Below are 19,476 nucleotides of genomic sequence, written 5' to 3'. Positions count from 1 at the left end.
CCCCCCCTTCGCACATTACTGGACTAATGTATATTTCTTGTAAAAAACTAAATTCCTTTTCTATAAACTATTTTTCCATATCGCTTTGGATTTAGTTTAGTATTATGGACCATAAAAAATCATTTTAAAAAGATTTTATCATTGATAATTGTTATTTTGTGTGTTTGTGCACAGTTTAAACTACATACATAATAAATTGTGACACAGATACGTGGAAAAGCTTCACCATAGCGGCTGAACAAATACGAAATGGGAACGGATTTGAAATTTTTACTCTAGTTTCACATAGAACCTAGGGGAGAGAAACCAATGCTAGTTTTTCTAGTTTATAGCTAATTTACTAGTTTTTAGCTAATTTACTAGTTTATTGCTTGAATAATCTAATAATGCTAATATTCCTTTATGAAATTGCTAGTTTTCTAGTTTTTTGTTCTGTCAAATGACAATCAAATGATTGTACTGACACAATGAAGTATTTTGACGTTTTGTTGTTCAGACATATTTTTATGTGTTTTGAATAAATATACACTTATAATAGTGAAAATTAGTTTAATTATTATTTTTTAACACAAAATCGTGCATAAAGTACTTGTTTCTTTCAATAGTCGACTTGTAAAATTGATTCAGTCACCAAATCATGGCAGAATATCAAAATGGCGGATCAAATAATTTTTGCTAATTTTTGCTAATTTTTCTAGTTTTTGCTAGTTTTTTTCTAATTTTCCTAGTTTTTACTTGAAATATAAAAAACTAGCTAATGGTTTCCGTCCCCTAGCATAGAACTGATCGTTAAATTTTCAATGCTCACATTCAAAATAATCAGTACATATTAATGATTTAATTTTTTGTTCTTTGGACCTTGTACAATGATCTCACTTTTTCAATAAAATTTCGATTTATAAGTTTTTTTTATTATGCTGTTATGCTGCAAAAACTTGCAACGAGACTAAAATGTAGTACATCAAATAGTCTTCATGTATGTCACAATGTTTTACTAGCGAATGTATTCAATTTATAAAAGAAATGACATCATAAACGTCATTGCAATTGACATATCTTGACAAATAATTGATTTCGAAATGAATGAATCCGAGTTGGGATACGGCATGTTTTTCATTACGCTGTAAAAACAATTGGAGGCGTAAGACATTTTACAATGCAATTGTGTCGAAAGACAACAAAAAATCAGGAACATGTACACATGTGTATTAATTATTCAAAACAAAAGAAGAGTCTGGCAGCTGTCTGTATTTGTCTCATCACCCTGATATAAATATTACAATTATGTCAGACAGAAACCATCTTTTTCAATTTTAAGAATTCAATCTTTTTCTGTGAATTCATATTTCCAAAATTTATGATTCCAAATGATGCATTTGCAACTGAAATTTAAAAAAAGAGATTCCCGGTTGTCAATTTTAACAATGTTTTATTGTTCGGACTTTTATCGACCAAAGTCAAGGTGAAGATTTATAATTCAGTAGCGAAATTCAATGCATGTGGTCGTGTTTTTTTCTGCGTCAAATGTGATGTCTTTAAATGATCTTGGTATGAGTGACGTTTAACTATGTCTCGTATGTGGGTGCATTTATTTGAAATTCATTTTTCATTCACAAAAACCGCGTCTTTGTTGAAAACACTGTCGAATGTTTGTTTGTTTATTCTTTTGTTGTTTTGTCACAAAAATGGAATAATCTTAAAATGGTGAATGATCCCGCAGATTCCACATCTGAATACGTTATATTTTAAATTCATTTAATCAATGAGACAATCTCATTCGTCGGAAATGCTTTTTTTTACTTGAAATAAACAGAATTTGTTTAAAAAAACACAAAAGAGCGGGAAATGGAATCTTTTTGGGCAGTACTGAGTTCGATTGGCATACAAACACCTCGGTATTGGCTGAGTAAGTCAAGAGACACGTGATGTGATTTTTACCTGAATATAGAATGCAAATATGACTGAACAATTCTGCTGACTAAATTTGAATTACAATACAAATAATACTACTTATCCAACTCTATAAGTTGGAATTAACAATGACACCTTTTCCCACATTTGTTTTGATTCAAATTAAGTTCTGCTAAAGTGTATATAGATATATTTATCTTTATAATTACTTGAATTGTTCATCGTTAGAAAGGAAGTATTAATATGGAATCCAGTTTTTGTACTCTTTCAGTTAATTAATAAATTAAGATAAAGTTATTCTAATAACAACTAATACATTACTACAATACTACATTATTTATCTCATCTCTGAAGAACGGCGTTGAGTCAAAATTAGTATATTTAGACAAATACATTTTAAAACAGACGATCTTTACGATTAATAAGAGAGATATTATAGATACGATAAGAGAGATATTTTTGTAGTAAAGCAAAAAACTCATTATTATTATTGTTTGATGTGACCATAAAATATTTGCTCTCTTATAGCAATTAAAATATATACGTATGTTTGAAGATTTTAATGAAAATTCTCCATTATATACAAAGTATAAAAGGTCGTTGGTGAAAAACGAAGCAATTTTTTGCTTTCATTCTCTCTTTCTCTCTGTGTATGTATCTGTGCAATTTGAGAAGTATCAACTGATCGAAATTCCAGAAAATCTCTACACATTTTTTTTAACTTTGAATTTTCACAGCATTTACCGAAAAAAAAAAAACACTTTTTCAACTTTTTTTTTAGAAAAAAATTAATTCGTCACCTTTCGCTGAATTAGCATTGCAAATACGTAATAATGAAAGCAGTGTAATATGTAATGCATTAAGTTGAATTTTATAGACATACTGGGTCCGGTAATCAAGTTTGGAAGGCATTTGAATTATGAATATAAGCATTTCCCAGAATTTTATTTTTCATTTCGCCCACAAAACGCTTGTCATGCACTTAAAACACAATATTCGCGATAAGCTATTGAACTGTACAAGGTTTATTGGATAAGAATGCACAATGAGTTAATTTTGCCGATAAGCGTGCGCGTCTCGAAGAAATAATTGTCACGTACGGCACAAATCGCACACGAAAAAAAAAAATCTTAAAAATAATATAAATAAAACATTCACGATGTACTATTTACTTGAATGGTGTCCATGTCAATATGAATAATTACAATCTTTTACAAAGAAAACAAACCAATTAACACTCATGCCAAACTACTGGACAAGTAGAACTGAATATATTTACATCGCAGATTGTAATCTGCGTAGTGGATTCACTTCTCTGAACGCTAGTAAATCCGATCATGTGTACTCTAGAAAGTGTTCAAGGCACATTGTTATCTAAATCCGTAAGAATCAGAAATCAGTTAATCTTGAGTGGTGAACTCTCGTGCAAAACTTTCACCGCGTTCAATGTCAAGCCAATATCACAGAAAAATCTGCCTGTTTTAAATTGGGCTTGGTTCGGTTGACTTTCATGGCGAAAGATAAAATCAATCAAATATATCATCAATTTGTCGAAGTAGATAATTTTTTTACGTCGTGTTAATGGAAATGATAAATAGTGAATAAATTTAACAATGGTATTTGCCTTTGGATCCAATTGCAATTTTTGCCTCTTATTAATGTTATTCAATTATTATTGTTGATTCAATTGACTTATAGAAAAAAAAGTTACAATCAATGGTCATTCAGTCCACTTGCGACAAAAAATGTGCGGGAATCAAGCGAGGTGGAAGAGAGCGTTTCCAATTCGGAATAAGATGTTGCACAGTCACATAAAAGAGCTTATTGTTGAACGTTTTTTGCGACTCAAGAAATGTTGTTTACAATTATTCGTGCTGGACAATTACGTACATATTTTTGACCATATAGTATGAATTTAGATGAAAAAACCCTTTAGCAAAGAGTTAATCTATATTTGGCCAAATTATAATAATGGATTTCATTGTTGTGCAATATAATTGCGTCGTGCATTAGAACGTTCTTATACCGGTGAATAACGAAAATATTGTTATGTTGACAACTTTTTTTCTGAATTGCGATAAATAAAAGCTTTAGAAAATACTCTATTTACGACTTTTTTGTGAATTCATCATTAATTCCAATCATCATGGATGTTAATTTATAATAAATGTTGTAATAATGTTGTTCTTTTTCTTGATACGAATGAAGTCTTTGTAGTTCGTTTCACAAATCTCAGACGTGCAAATAATTACACGAATGCCTTTCAAAACATGTTAAAAGTCATCTTTTTTTCGAACATATTCAGCAACTTTAGACTATACACATGCATTTGAAGCAAAATGTCTTTGTACGCCAATTACAAAGTATTTTTAATTCACGCTTATTTATATGATTTGATTTGATTGAGAAAAAAACGTAATGAAAAAACCATTTGGTTTATAAAAAAAATATAACATTCGAAATAAGGAAGAAATGATAGAGAATCTTGTGAAGTGTATGCGCATTAAAAAACTGTATTCTCCATCGAAATCAAAGTTGAAGAAACCAAAGTTCATAAAAACAACACAATCCTTGAACAATCATTTGGTAATTTTTATTGTTGCATTTTAATAAAATGTTAATTAAACTTCTGCGTTAAAAACTATTACGTGGCACAAAAGATGATAACCAATTGTACATCAAGTTGAAGTAAACGCATTCAATGCAAAATAATACTAAAACGAATATGATAATGTATGCAAAATATTGCATTCGGAATTCACCTGTGCCTCGTCATGTGTTTTAGAGTGCTGAAAATTTGCTAACATTTTAAATGTATGTAATTGGATCCTGAAATATGTTCTCACGTAAATGCAAAACAAAGTAACGTTTTACATGAGTACTCTTCAAAGGATAGGCAAATGTGCATTCCTGAAATTTCAATGCCAGTTGCTGATTCCCTGTAAATGTGTTTCCACAACAAATTTTTATTGTATTGTTCGACAGTAAACTCAATTTCCCATCTGTGTAGCGTACTTGATTCTATAAATTGTGTCGCGTCACTTGAATAAAACATTAATTTCAATTCAACACTCAAGATGCCGAAGAGTTACAATAACTTTCAAGAACAGAATTAATGCTTGTTAAAGCAGAATGCTATACAAAAATATTTCATACTAACAAATTGTATTGCTTTCAACACTATTTCGTATGATTAAAAATCAGTTACATGATTGATGAAACTGAATTGCTTATCGTCAATTCCACAAAAAACTGGCATTGAATCAAATTGACCAGAGAGATTGAGGAAGATAAAAATGTGCATATAAAAAATACAGAACTTAATTCGATGAATAAATGCACAATAGCTTTATTGGTATTGCATTTTGGAAGGTAGGAAGAGCGATTCACAGAAAAACAACATCCTTGTCATAACTTATTTTTTAATGTAGACGTGCACATCAATTCAAAAGTTTCAATGGCAATGGTTTGTTTTTAAATGTTGACCATAATTGAGAGAGGCAAACTGAAAAAAATAAAAATCTTTTCCCACTTACGTGGATATAATTCTGATTCCTATCTATAATATTGGCATATACCTTGGCATATATGCATATTGTTAGATATAATAATTGTTCTACTTCAGTATTCAGTGCACGATAAATGATGATCAAAATGCAATGCTTTACTAAACTAGATATAAATCTATAACACAGCATTCTAGCAATATATTCCAAGATGATTTTCTGTAAAATGTTGAACGTTTCATTTCAATATCAGGGCATTCAAATGAACTATTTTCCATCTGCTAGGTAATTATGTAAAACTTACTCTCAATCACTTAATGGGTCAGTATTATTAGTAACCTATAATATTTTCAACTTGAAATGAATGCTCATAAAATCTTATGTTAATTGCTTAAAAATCAATACATTTATCCAGCAAGTCTTTTTGTCTACCAATGATGTGAACAAGTGCCACCTTTTTAATGCATTTATAAGTGTATTTGTTATTCGTTGCATTAATGTGATTAATTTATACCTGATCAGCATTTATAGTTAACAATAAGTTTTCATTTCTATTTTTAAGCGCACGATTCAGAATATCAATGTGTACTTCCCCAAAAGTCTGAAAAAAATTTAATCAAAATTCCAATTTTATAAGCTTCTCATGAAGTTTTCATGTTTTTTTACTCAGTTTTTACTCCATTGTGGGTTTCTCCGAGGGTTTTATTTGAATCTGGATGAACCAAAATGACCTTCATTTGTATGTGAGGTAAAACATCGACACAGAGCAATATAATCGACTTCTGGTATAAGTGATAAAGACACAAACAAAGATTCTTTGCAAAATTTTAACGTTATCGTTTCATTGAAGCTTAGAACTCCATTCTTTTTCGGTAAAATTTATTATGCTCCATTTTACTTCTACTTTTCAAATGTATACTTTACATAAATACAGAAGTTTTAAAGGTTATTGGTTATACCGTTATACGTAGGCTGCTCCATATATTTCTAGAAAAGCATATACAACGCAATCGTTTTTTATCAAAAATGGCTTTATTGTTTTTCAAAGTATTCGTCATGATGGTCGATACACTTTTGCATACGCTCGAACCACTTGCCGTAGCATTCATGCCACTCCGAAACCGATATCTCCAAAACGTGTGTTTTGAACGCATCAACTGCTTCTTCTGGCGTCGAAAATCGTTGACCACGCAGTTTTTTCTTTACGCTCGGAAACAAAAAGAAATCGTTGGGTGCTAAATCAGGACTGTACGGTGGATGGCCCATTAATTCGATCTTTTGAGCGGTCAAATATTCAGTTGTGTGATGAGATGTGTGAGAGCTCGCATTGTCATGATGAAGAATTATTTTGCGACGACGGTCGTTTTTTCTTATTTCACCAAACACTTCGGGCAAACAAATGGTGGTGTACCAATCAGAATTGACGGTCTTACGATCCTCTAGTGGAACTGTTGCCACATGTACACTAATTGCGAAAAAACAGGCGACCATTTGCTTCGAAGGGCTTCTTGCTCGAACAACTTTCGTTGGATTATCTTCACTTTGGAAGACCCATACTGTCGACTGCTGTTTAGTTTCGGGCTCATACGCATATATCCACGATTCGTCGCCTGTGACGATGTTATAGACGGAATATGATGCACCGCGGTTATATTTGTTGAGCATTTCTTTGCACCAATTCACACGAGCTAATTTTTGGTCATCGGTCAATTTATGTGGAATCCAACGAGAGCAAATCTTTTTTACGGCCAAATGTTCATGCAAAATCGTGTGTATGCTTCTCATACTAATGCCCAAGGATGCCTCAATCTCACGGTATGTGACATGACGATCTTGCTTTATCATGTTTCTGACAGCATCGATAGTTTCTGGAACAACAACCGATTTTGGACGACCTTCACGGAATTCGTCGATGAGGGAATGACGACCACGATTGAATTCAGTAAACCAGTGATATACAGTGGCCTTGCATGGAGCTTCATCGCCAAAGACCAAATGAAGTTGATCAAAACACTGTTGTTGAGATACACCCAATCCAAAGTCGTAGTAAATTATCGCACGAAAATTTTCACGAGTAAAATTTATTTTTTTGTTGAGACGCAATTTAGATGTCACTGTAAATAATACAAATAGCGCGCGTATGACAGAACATTCTGAGGATGTTTAGGCTACGAAATGTCAAACTTAACGAATATGACAATGGTTTGCATCTAGCAACGTCAGTATTGCCAATTCTAGAAATATATGGAGCAGCCCTCGTATTTTGTTTGAAGAACAAATTGAATATTCATCACGTAAACGAATTCTATGTGGTTCAACTTGAATGTTTGGCTTAATTGATTACTCATTGATATATAAGAAATAGTTAGTAGAATGCATTCTTCCAGCCAATGTGTTTGCTACTGCACATGTTCACTTAAAATCATTTTTCAGGATTATTTCTTCGGTTTGCTAAGTCATTCGAAAACCGGCTTGGTGAATAAAAATAACATTTTAATGGATTTGCATATGTTCAAATTAAATCTCGTGCAGAACAAATATGATACACTCCTCCGACATACGATTACTGATTTTGTTTCCAAGCATATGTTTCCGAAGAAATTGAAATTTCTATGCCATATTTCTCATTTGTTAAGTCAAATATTTCAAAAATATCGATTTTTTATTCAATTGAATCGTATCCCACACCAAATGGTTCGTTTTCAATAAAATAACAAAAAATATGTGATCTTGTTTATTCTCTTTATCTTTTCCTTCATCATTTGCCGAATTCCATAAAAGTCAAATAATAAAATTTGTTTATCACATTCCTTTTGCAAATGCGGTCGATGTAACAAAAAAGTCTAACAAACTCACTTCTGTTTTTCTTTATTGTTGTTTTTCTTCATCAATACGAATCAATAAAAATTTATTGAGATTCCAGATTCGAATTTAATTAGTAGTTGTAATTGTATTGTGTATGAAGAATTAAAACCAATTGACATACTATTGTGATGAAATGAAATACACGGCATGCAAAGTATGTATTGAAGGCAGTTGAATGATAAAAATTTGATCATCAATTTATATGATACACGTAAGAGACAATTGGTTAACACCACAATTGCTTTAATGTGCGTATCACTCAAAGTTTGAGTCTTAAAAATCAAAATGAAAAATAAAAACATATTACGCCACACGAGTCACAAGACTTGTTGAAATTTGGCGAATAATTGCTAAATTGTGAATAAATCAGAATATTCCATCGGGAATTGTTTAACGTCGCTAATTTAACGAATAATAAAATTATACTTTAGTTTTCGAGTTAACAATACACAATGTGTTGAATATAGAGAACACACGTAGCTAAGATTGGAGTGGTGGCTCAGCCAAGGAATTGATTGAAAACAAGAATTTATGACCGGTAACGAATTTGTTTATCACACGCACACCATGCACACCAAGACAAAGAAAAATAAACAAATCAAGAAATTATATTCGAATTCCGTAGATACGTACGTGCACCTTCGTAAATAAGCTGATCACTTACACACATACAAGCACACATGACACCACCATTCAGCTAGTTTAAAATTCATTTCTTGTTCATTGTGCGGTTTTTATATTAATCTTTCATGGTGTTTTTTTTTGTTTGTTCGTTCGTTTGTTATGTGTTTTGTTGTTATTGTTATTGCTCAGCTTCGTTAAATTTGCGAACCACATTTTTATCGTTGTCGAGCGTGTGATGACCACATTTGGCGTCTAATACCCATATCAACTTATATACTACGTCAACCAAAAACGAATGGAAACATAGTGACACAGACACAAGCAAATTGTGTTGTCGCTCGCGCGGTGCTCACAACACGTCGTTTATGTATATGTATAATTCACACATTTCTACTGGCCTGCATATGTTTTGCCGACAGATCGGCAAATATATATAATAGGTAGAAATGTCGCCAAACTGCTTTAGTTCTGACTGATATTCCTCAATCAAGAGATCGTCATTGCGTTTAGCGCATACGCGCCTTAGTAAATCCCTAAACGAGAAAAGACGACCGCATCGTAACGAAACGCGATCGAACAAAAAATCTTCAATTCGAATTTTGTTGTTCAAAAATTAATAAAAAAGAAACAAGTGAATAAAAATCAGCATTTTTAAAATCGTGATATATAATTGATCGACGAATTTTAATTCTATAAAAAAATAAATTAAAGCTGCTTAACTCAAAGTTAGAGCTTTATTTCAAACTGTAACAATCATAACGGAGCGTGTTCAAACAAGAACCGATCAATTTTGTATTGCAAAACATTTTTTTTGAAGAAAATCAAAAACGTTGACAAAATGTCTGGAGCATTTTTCTTCGAACACATCGTCGAAGCTGTTCTCAATTTGGAAGAACAAGCCAAAGCAAAAAAGGCTGAAACCCAATCATCGAAATCCGCATCAGTAAAGAATCAAAAGAAAAAATAAATTGCACGCGCATTATAATTTTTAAATACAAATTTGGCGGTGTGTGAATGCAGTTTTTTTGCAAAGTTCAACAGTCGAACAAAGCAAAAAAGGCTTATCCACATCCGTGTATATATGAACAATTTAAATATCTGATTCACAAACAAAACAAAGACACACTACTCTGTGCGAAATTAAACAAAACAAATAAAACTTGAACATAGTATAGTGAAAAGTGTACGCGAGTTAAACGAAAAAAAAAGCATTTCGAACAAAAACTAACGTAATTAAGTTATTTATTTAAAACAAATCGAAGGAGTGATAGAAAACAATGATGTTTTCAAAGTATATTTCAAAAATCACCAACACCATTGGTACGGTCAACTACTTGCAACAAAAATCGAGAAAGCCACACTTTTCACAGTCGCGGCGAGCATCAAAACATAATTCACAATTGTTATACGACGATGGTTATGATGTCGTTGACGTGGATCCAGATACAATCAATCGAATGGATATTGATTTATCGGTCAATGGTAGCCGCAAAGGTTCTTTGATCGATGACTTTGTACCGAATTCACAAATCATTTTATCAGCCGCTATTGCCAGACTAAGAGCTACTCTTTTTTGCTATCCGTTAGTATAATTACTTTCTTTCTGCTTTTTTTAAATCTTTGTATGTTCCCGAAAATTACGCTTGAAAAATAAGCAGAAAATATTTCAAATGCCTGAACATTCATTTATGAGTTTAAATCGCATTGAAAATTCATAAAATGTGAATAATTACGCATTTATGTTTTTGTATTGTGATTGCGTGTTGAAGAATGAATCGATTTTCGCACAAACTTTACTCAAGCGTAGTAATGACGAATACAAAACAAAAAACAATTCGCTGAATTTCGTGTGAATATCATCATTACATCCATACAATTCAGAGAAATAAACAAGTCTTCCGACCATATCCAAAACTTTAACGTAAATTTAAATAAAGATTTGGTGTATGCGTAGTTTGTTATGACTATAGAGAGCGAGATACATGCCCAGTGTATGCTTGTGATGTTCCGTATCCGCAGTTGAAATATTAATTTATTTTTTTGGATATTTTCGTTGTGTTTCTGGTTTTGGCTTATATATTTCATACGTGCTCGAAATTAAAGCGAACACTTATGTCAATGAAATCAAATAGATAGTAATGTTGATGATTTTAATTCATACATCGTTTAGTAGTGTCAACGAAAGCACGTTCGAATTCACTTTTCAAGTGATTTTCTTATCAAATATCTTTCGAACGAGCGTATAAACCGATTCAAGTATTCGCTGAAATTATCTAGAACATATCAAATTTCTTGCATATTTGCAAAAAAAAAACTATGTAAAAACCCCAATGTATTCGATTTTGACGAAGTGAGAAATTATGCTGAAAATGACTCATATGTAAGACACTCATTCTCGTGAGGACGTCATCACATTTTCTATGTCCATGAGTTGTTCTATGGATTGACGATGAAAAAGGTGACTTTTTCACGACAAACTTAGTCATTATTCTATTTTCTTTTCTCCTATTTTTATAAATTAAACATCAACTCGTAAATATTGTTGTTGTGAATTACATTAATATTAGCATATATTGATTGATTTCATTGTGTTCCAACCAGCAATTGTGGTTTAAACTTTAAACCAACATAAACAATCATGTCGATCAGAAAAAGACCTGGTACAAAAACTCAATTATACAGTTTGAAAAGAATCCAAAGTTGCAATATATACAGATGCACGGACTATTCTTATATAAAATATGTTAATTTTAAAATCTATTTTGAGTTGTACACATAACTAAAAATCGATCTCTAAAAATGATTTCTTATCAAATTAAATCGTGAAACTTCGATACGATACAATTTTGCCATTTTTTGTTTGTGTTCCATTCAGGGTGGACGAGACCTATATGAGGTAGTGTTAATGAACAAGGCAATTAGAGCAAAATTGTAGAAAGGTCGGAACAAAATGCATTCCAAATTTTGTTGATAAATTAGCAAGTTTTTCAATCACATCACATGGCAATCATATCACATACAGTACAAACGTGTCTCATTAATTCCAGTGTGTGTTTTTTCGTTTTGAAATTATTTGCGCACATCGTTAGAATGCCAGTTATCAAAGATTCGTTTATTCGCACAACTATCATGGATTAAAAAAAAGTACACATTCAGTTGGTTTGCTTTTTTCTGCTTTTTGCATCGAATCCCTGAAATTTATTCGCAACTTTTATTGACATTCGTTATTCGATCTGTGATTTTAATGAGCAAACATTGGAATCGTAAAAACACAACAACGCAGTATACGGTATCAAATTGACAACAATTACATGCACATTATGCGGCTGCTTGTGATCTATTCTTTGCGACGACGACGGCAAATATTTGCAATCAATTATTTCGTCAAATATTTTCACTCTGAGCCTGTGTAATTATACATCATTTATTATTATTACCAATTTGAAAACCGCAATATTATTTCCCTGCATCTAAAGAATAGGTCCGACATATTTTTAAATCGCTTTGGAATGACTATATAATTTTCAAGCCACATACATTGTTTACGCTTCAAGTCTGGTGATCGATAATTATATGCAGTGTGAAATTATTGAAATGATTTATTTTCTAATGTAGATTTAAATTGAATTTTCATTTATTGCGTGGCACGTGTTATATACAATGTGTGTTCTTCTCAAGGACAGGGGATATTTTTTTCACAAACAATTAATGGAAGTGATATTTTACGGAAAGACCATTTTTCTACGCGAAATTTTTTCCCAAAACGGAATCGAAAACCACTGTTATAATACAAAACATATTTAATCACCAAAATTTCTTATCGAATATTTTGTTTCCACCCTTTGTTTCGTTGTAACCAATGCTCTATTTCCATTAATGAAATTATAAACTACGTTTTGTACGTAAAAAATACAAACAATTGTCTTAGTCACATACATCTTATCATGTGCGGAAAGTGTTTTAACGATATTCGCTAATACGTTTTCACGATGAAACTTTTTTATGTTTTGTTCTCATTTAAGAGCGCATTTCAAACAAATTTATCGTACAATATTTCCCGTAGCACCTTTTATTCTCTGAAAAATAATAATTAGTGAACAACGATCCATGAATTAACAAACGCTCTCAAGGAATGTATGCAAATTTATTTATATACTTGCTGCATTATGTGTCTCAAGTTTGAAATAAGTTCTGAATCAAATGGCAAAATTATAGGTGTAAAAATAGTGTAGAGAAGCATAGTGTAGCATTTCGTATATAAATATGTCAAAGGTCGCTTACTACATTGACTTTACATTTTTAAAACAAAAACAAACCGATTGTTAACTTTCTCTGGAGTAAATATTACGACGTAGAAATCAAAACTGTTTTTATTCAACACCTTTGGAGTAATTTTTTTTTTATCGTTTAGCAAACCAAACAGTTTTACATGAAATCTATAAATAAATAGATGGGATTTTTCGAACGGAGAATTTTTAATTGTAAAAATGTAACTGTTGTGCATTAGATTCGTACTATTCGATCCACCATATGATGGATTGAATCGTTAAATGAATTAACAATTAGATATTTATTGCGATTCGGATTTTCGTTTGCATGCTATGTTTCATGTTCAATTTGATAGCATGAGCACATGAACATTCAAACACAAATTCACACGTTTCTACTGTTTTGACGCGGTTCATTTAAGTGAACGGTAAATTTTCAGATTCGTGTTAAAATTCTGAACGTGATTTTATGAATAAAATATTCTGACAGACAAAAAAAAATTAATAAGCGCGAATAATAGCGCTTTATGATGAGAAAAGAAATACCGTTTGCTTCCTACTTGCATGTGAATTGCCTGTACGTTGTGTGCAATGATGTGCTTATATCGCAAATTTCTTCGAATCCAATAACAACACTTTCTACTGTTTGAAATTTATCACTGCTCAATGAAGGCAAATATCAATGGGCCGAATATGGATGTAATGTTCTCTATATAAAAATAGGCGAAATTCAATGAAAAGAAAAAAACCGAAAACAGAAATTGCAGCTAAACGCTTTTTCAGTTTGTATTGAAAATAGCAAAATACTGCCAATTTGGTCATTTTTTTTTCTAATTTTGTCTTGTAGTCGATTGAATTATTTACCAACTTGATTGTAACATGACTATTTTGGTCAATGATTTTAATCGGTGGGTTAGTGCAAGCGAGTTCATTTAACGTAATAGATGCTAACCAATTGATTCAAGCAATATTTTCATAACATTTACATGCTTCTCACTTCTATCATAGTAAATTAAACTAACACCGTTGGTGGTGTTTTAATATCTTTTTATATGGAAACATTTTTATCCATTTATTCAACCAAAAATAAGGAAAAATGATCGATTTATTTCTAAAACAAATTGGAAAATATTGATGAAAAAAGTTTAAATATGTTTGTACAAGTACATTGTTATTATTGATTTTGCGGTGTAGGAGTTAGAATGAGTCTCTATGAATGGCTTCTTACTTGAATTTGATACCATACAAAGTTTTTCAATATTCTACAGTTACTAGATAGAATAAGAACGTTACCCACTTCGTGTACATTTCATTCTCATAGATTTAAAACATGTGGCGCTTGGAGAATCAGCCAGCTTTAAAATTTGAAACCAACAGAAGTGGCACCTTAATTTGATACTTTATCGCCATGTGTCAGCTTACAGACGCGCTTCGCGTAAACAAATTAGTCAGCTAATGTAACCTAAAAAAGCATAAATCACAATTTAGACCCCAACTCTAGCTCCACACAGTGTTATGTAAAGCGTAGCTTTTCTAATGAGATAATAATTACAAACAATTAATAATTTATATTTTGCATTAAATCCGCTGAAAGTTGATTGCGTTCATTTCGCTTGCTATTGAAAGATATTAAAATTAAAGTTGTGGTGGGGTTGGTGTGAATTAAAAATGTTCAGGCTGAGCAAGCACTGTGCGCTGTGACTGGATTTCAGTTCGTCATTGCTATTTGAATAAAGCGCTTGTAAAACAGATTGAAAATAAAATCGAAAACAGCTTCGTCCAAATAAATTTGTTTTAATTTAAAATTTAATTGATTCCATTCCAGATGGTTTCATGGAAACCTATCGGGCAAAGAAGCTGAAAAATTGATTTTGGAACGTGGAAAAAACGGATCATTTCTAGTACGTGAATCGCAAAGTAAACCAGGCGATTTTGTGCTTTCAGTTCGAACCGACGATAAGGTAACGCATGTCATGATTCGGTGGCAAGATAACAAATATGATGTTGGCGGTGGTGAAAAATTCCCAACGCTATGTGAACTAATTGAGCATTATAAACGAAATCCAATGGTCGAAACTTGTGGTACAGTGGTTCATTTGCGTCAGCCATTTAATGCAACACGCATCACAGCGGCTGGTATTAATGCACGTGTCGAACAATTGCAAAAGGAAAACGGACAACATTGTTATGGAAAGGTAATTATAAATCATTTCATGTGTAAATATTCATAAATAAATTTTAATTTTAAAATAAAATTCAATTATCAGGGAGGCTTCTGGGAGGAATTCGAATCACTTCAACAGCAAGAATGTAGACATACATTTTCACGGAGAGAAGGACATCGAATTGAAAATCGTAACAAAAATCGATATAAAAATATTTTACCATGTAAGCGAAAATTTTTGCATAATAAGTTTTATTTTTGCAATTCAATTTATAATTTATTCGTTAATTAATAAATAATCGTTTGTTTTAAATTCATCAAGTCGATCATACGCGTGTGAAATTACTCGACGTTGATACAACGCAACTCGGTGCTGAATACATTAATGCCAATTACATACGACAACCATCCGAAACTGAACAATGTGATATGAACTCATCGTCAACGGAAAATTTGAGTTTGTCATTGTGTGCGGCTTGTACATTTGCACAACAACAAAAGAATTGCCAAAACTGTCAACTACTGAATAAAACATGTGTTCAATGCGCCATGAAATCGGCTGTAATTCCATTGAATGGAAATTGCTCCAATTGTGGAAAGAAATCTGAAGTAAGTTTTCAATAGAACAAACGTTATGAAACTTTTTAATTTTATATTGCCAATTTGTAAAATACATGCTATCTTAAGTTGTGCGTCACAAGCAAAACGTTGAAAAAGAGATTTAAGAATCAACAAAATTTAAATGATAAGTTTTTAAAATTTAAGAAAAACTTGAACAAAATGCACATTTTCGATTCTTCCTCCTTTTGAGGGAAAAAAGTTTAGCATATCATAGAACTTCGTATAGATGCTTGCTAACTATGCACTTCTGAAGATATGTAGGCATTGTATTTCAATGCAAGCACATCACATTTTAAATGTCAATCTCAATGATGTTGCCACCATAAAAATAATACGGAAATCATCATTTACTACGTAATTTTAATTTATTTCTCTTTTCTACTTAAAACAGGGAAAACATAAACGCAGTGAATCGATAACATCACGTGGTTCAACCATAACACTGAAAAAAGATGAGAAAGAATCGTGTAAAACATATATTGCGACCCAGGGTTGTTTACCAAATACGATAATCGACTTCTGGAACATGATATGGCAAGAGAACACTCGTGTTATTGTGATGACTACCAAAGAATTAGAGCGTGGCAAAACGAAGTGCGCAAGATATTGGCCAGATCAGGGACAAACAAAAGAATGGGGACATGCCAAAGTTACCTGCTTAACGGAAAGTTCAACCAATGACTATACGTTGCGTGAATTTTTATTTTCGTGGAAAAATAAGGATGAACGTCACATATACCAATATCATTTTCAAGTTTGGCCCGATCATGGTGAGTTTACACGACTTCAGTTTTTAATGAACACAATTTTATATATGAATTTTTTAAAAATGTCTTTAGGTGTTCCGGCGGATCCTGGATGTGTTTTGAACTTTTTGCACGATGTGAATGCTCGGCAAGAACAAATTAGATCCGATAACATTAATCCGGTTAGTATTATAGTTTAAATTTAAGCGAATGAACAAAACATTAACGATTTTTTTTTTTGTTTTCGATTTTCACAGGGTGCGGGTCCGATTGTTGTTGTAAGTATAAAAAAATAAATAAATAAAAATTACCATAAGCAATTAATTTTAATTTTCTTTTCTCCCTTTTACTTTTCTCGCAAATAGCACTGTTCAGCCGGAATAGGCCGTACGGGAACGTTCATTGTCATTGATATGATTTTGGATACAATCGATCGTAATGGTCTTGATACAGAAATCGATATTCAACGTACTATTCAAATGGTCCGTTCTCAACGATCGGGAATGGTTCAAACCGAAGCCCAATACAAATTCGTTTACTATGCCGTACAACATTACATCCAAACACTATTCCACAGAATGAGGGCTGAAAGAGAGAGCCTTCAAGTTGGCCGTGAATATTCAAATATTAAGTATGTGGACGAAGTTTATGTTTAAAATATGAATTTTATGCCGTCTGACGTCGAAAACCTCGAAACAAATCAGCACATCCATCATCTATATTTGATGCAGTAGTTCCTTTTAATTTGTACTCTTTAGATTTAATTACAAATGTACTATATATATATCATTTAACCTATAATTTTAAGCTTTCAATAGAGCTCAAACTGAAGCAGGAAAGCAATAAAATAAAAATAAATCATTGATTTTACGTATATTTCTCAAAACGAATGCACAATTTGCAGAGAATAAATGATGAAAAAACAAATTGTTGAAATATTTCTGCTGACCGCAAAAAACATCACGGCCAGTAAACGTTTTAAACTTTTTCATTCATTCTGGTGTCACTCTATTCAGACTAAATTTGTCTTTATCTTTTCAAATCGATATCTTCTAGTCTTTGGATCGCATTGTTTCTTATTAAGGCTCCAATCCAAAATATTAAGGCTTAACTATTGAAGTCTGACTTATTGATCAATTGTTAAAGTCTTGACATAAATTCTAGATTAGATTTTTTTTTTTTTAATTAGAAACCAATTACGTTCTACGTCAATATTGAATTGTTTTCTTTTATATGTATTAAGCTAATGTTTTGGTTTTAATAGAATACTACTGCACAAAATGAAATATATCAATTTTAGAAATGGAATAAAAACGCACCGATCGTGTTTCCATAAATGGAAACACAATCACAAACACAAGATGAATGATTGATGGTGTAAGTACATGTTAGCGCTTAATTCCAAATGCGGTCATATACCTGTATGTAAGTGTATATAAATTCAGAAGAGTTAGACATCAATATTAGATCCCACGATATTTGCTTCTCACGTCAGCTTCCTTATTTGAATTTAAAAAATACATGTGCTTGATATTCTGTGTATTCTCTGCAAAAACTAAAATCAGGTTGAATATTACGTAGAAGACGTCGAATTCGAATTCATTTTAAGTTCTCGTTGTATAATAGCACCTTGTCATAATAAAGTCACAATGCTCCATCTTAAAATAGGCTTGAATGTATCGGTTATTGCCATTTCTTAATCGAATGAAAAATTTATTGGATAGGCCCCTGGAGTTTAGTAATGATCAGTCAAATACTTGTTGATGTTGTTAATTGTTTCGCAAAAGGTTTTGACGCCAGTCAAAAAGTTGAATCTATTTTTTTTGGAGACGGACAAAAGCTGTAACATTCCAATTTCGTTTTTTTTTGACAGATATTCCGGTGATCTTAACGAACTACAGCGATCACCGCTGCCGGCTTCAATGTCAAATTTGTGTATAAACAAAAACGATACTATCAATCAGAAAAAAACGAGGTAAATGGCATAAACTTGTATTTTTTTCGTATTTTTTGACATTTAAATATTTTTAATTCCATTTTATGTTTATTATTAATAGATCAACATCCGAGGCGCAAATAACTCCACTGCGACTAAATGACGTCACCACCTCGACGGGTAAGTACAATTTATTTGAAGAAAAAAAATGTGTCTATTAATTGTTGAACTCAATAACGAATTGCTTTCTTTCGCTTTATTTTAAGTATATGAGAACATTCCCAAAGTAACAAGACCACCACCAACTCCACCGAGAAAATCATGACACATAATGGATTTCTAAGCACTTCTCAATTATTATTTTTATTATTATAATGATTATTATTATACTGTTGTGTTACTGCTTTTTTATGTATAGATTATAAAATTTTGTTGTAAATGTGATGATGATAATGATGTTAAAAACGATAAATTGGGCATTTGATGTTTTCATTTTTGTTATTGAAATAGGAAAAAAGGCAGAAAACCAAAATGATATATATACATATTTAATTGTCTTAACTGACATAATAGCTTAAGCAAATATACTATATAAAATATTTCGTCGTTGAAATAGTGATTAAATAGTCGAGTTTAAAATTCAAATTTCAATAACAACTCATTTCAAATAGGCCTGATTCCTGTTTAAAGTGCAATCATGTATAACCAAAAAAAAAACAATGTCAAAAGAATCGAAAATCAATGGCCTACTATATGTATGAATATTATCGTGAAAATAAGTTGAATAAAAACTTAAATAGTGTTTTCTTTTTTTAATTTCATGTGAGTTTTAGAC

At 31.7% G+C, this 19,476-nt stretch overlaps 1 protein-coding gene across 3 annotated transcripts in view; it reads left to right on the top strand.

Annotated features, from left to right (window-relative positions):
• LOC116340555 (tyrosine-protein phosphatase corkscrew) overlaps positions 1-19,457 on the top strand; it is a 32,389-nt gene extending 12,932 nt beyond the window's left edge. For 2 of the 3 annotated variants that reach the window (XM_031767107.1, XM_031767109.1), the window contains 10 exons: positions 15,000-15,369; positions 15,442-15,562; positions 15,661-15,947; positions 16,351-16,729; positions 16,799-16,887; positions 16,963-16,983; positions 17,071-17,336; positions 18,579-18,680; positions 18,763-18,821; positions 18,908-19,457. In XM_031767107.1, the coding sequence (XP_031622967.1) occupies positions 15,000-15,369; positions 15,442-15,562; positions 15,661-15,947; positions 16,351-16,729; positions 16,799-16,887; positions 16,963-16,983; positions 17,071-17,336; positions 18,579-18,680; positions 18,763-18,821; positions 18,908-18,966 (1,753 nt within the window). In that variant the 3' untranslated portion in view covers positions 18,967-19,457. Of the gene's footprint in view, positions 1-9,370; positions 10,489-14,999; positions 15,370-15,441; positions 15,563-15,660; positions 15,948-16,350; positions 16,730-16,798; positions 16,888-16,962; positions 16,984-17,070; positions 17,337-18,578; positions 18,681-18,762; positions 18,822-18,907 lie in introns of those variants that run through there. The other variant, XM_031767108.1, reaches the window with a different exon arrangement.
• The last annotated feature ends 19 nt before the right edge of the window (positions 19,458-19,476 follow it).

This window comes from Contarinia nasturtii, unplaced genomic scaffold (genome assembly GCF_009176525.2).
Source record: "Contarinia nasturtii isolate CC-2019 unplaced genomic scaffold, AAFC_CNas_1.1 Cnas_scaffold_695, whole genome shotgun sequence".
NCBI lineage: Eukaryota > Metazoa > Arthropoda > Insecta > Diptera > Cecidomyiidae > Contarinia > Contarinia nasturtii.
This window is presented reverse-complemented; position numbering and strand designations above follow the sequence as displayed.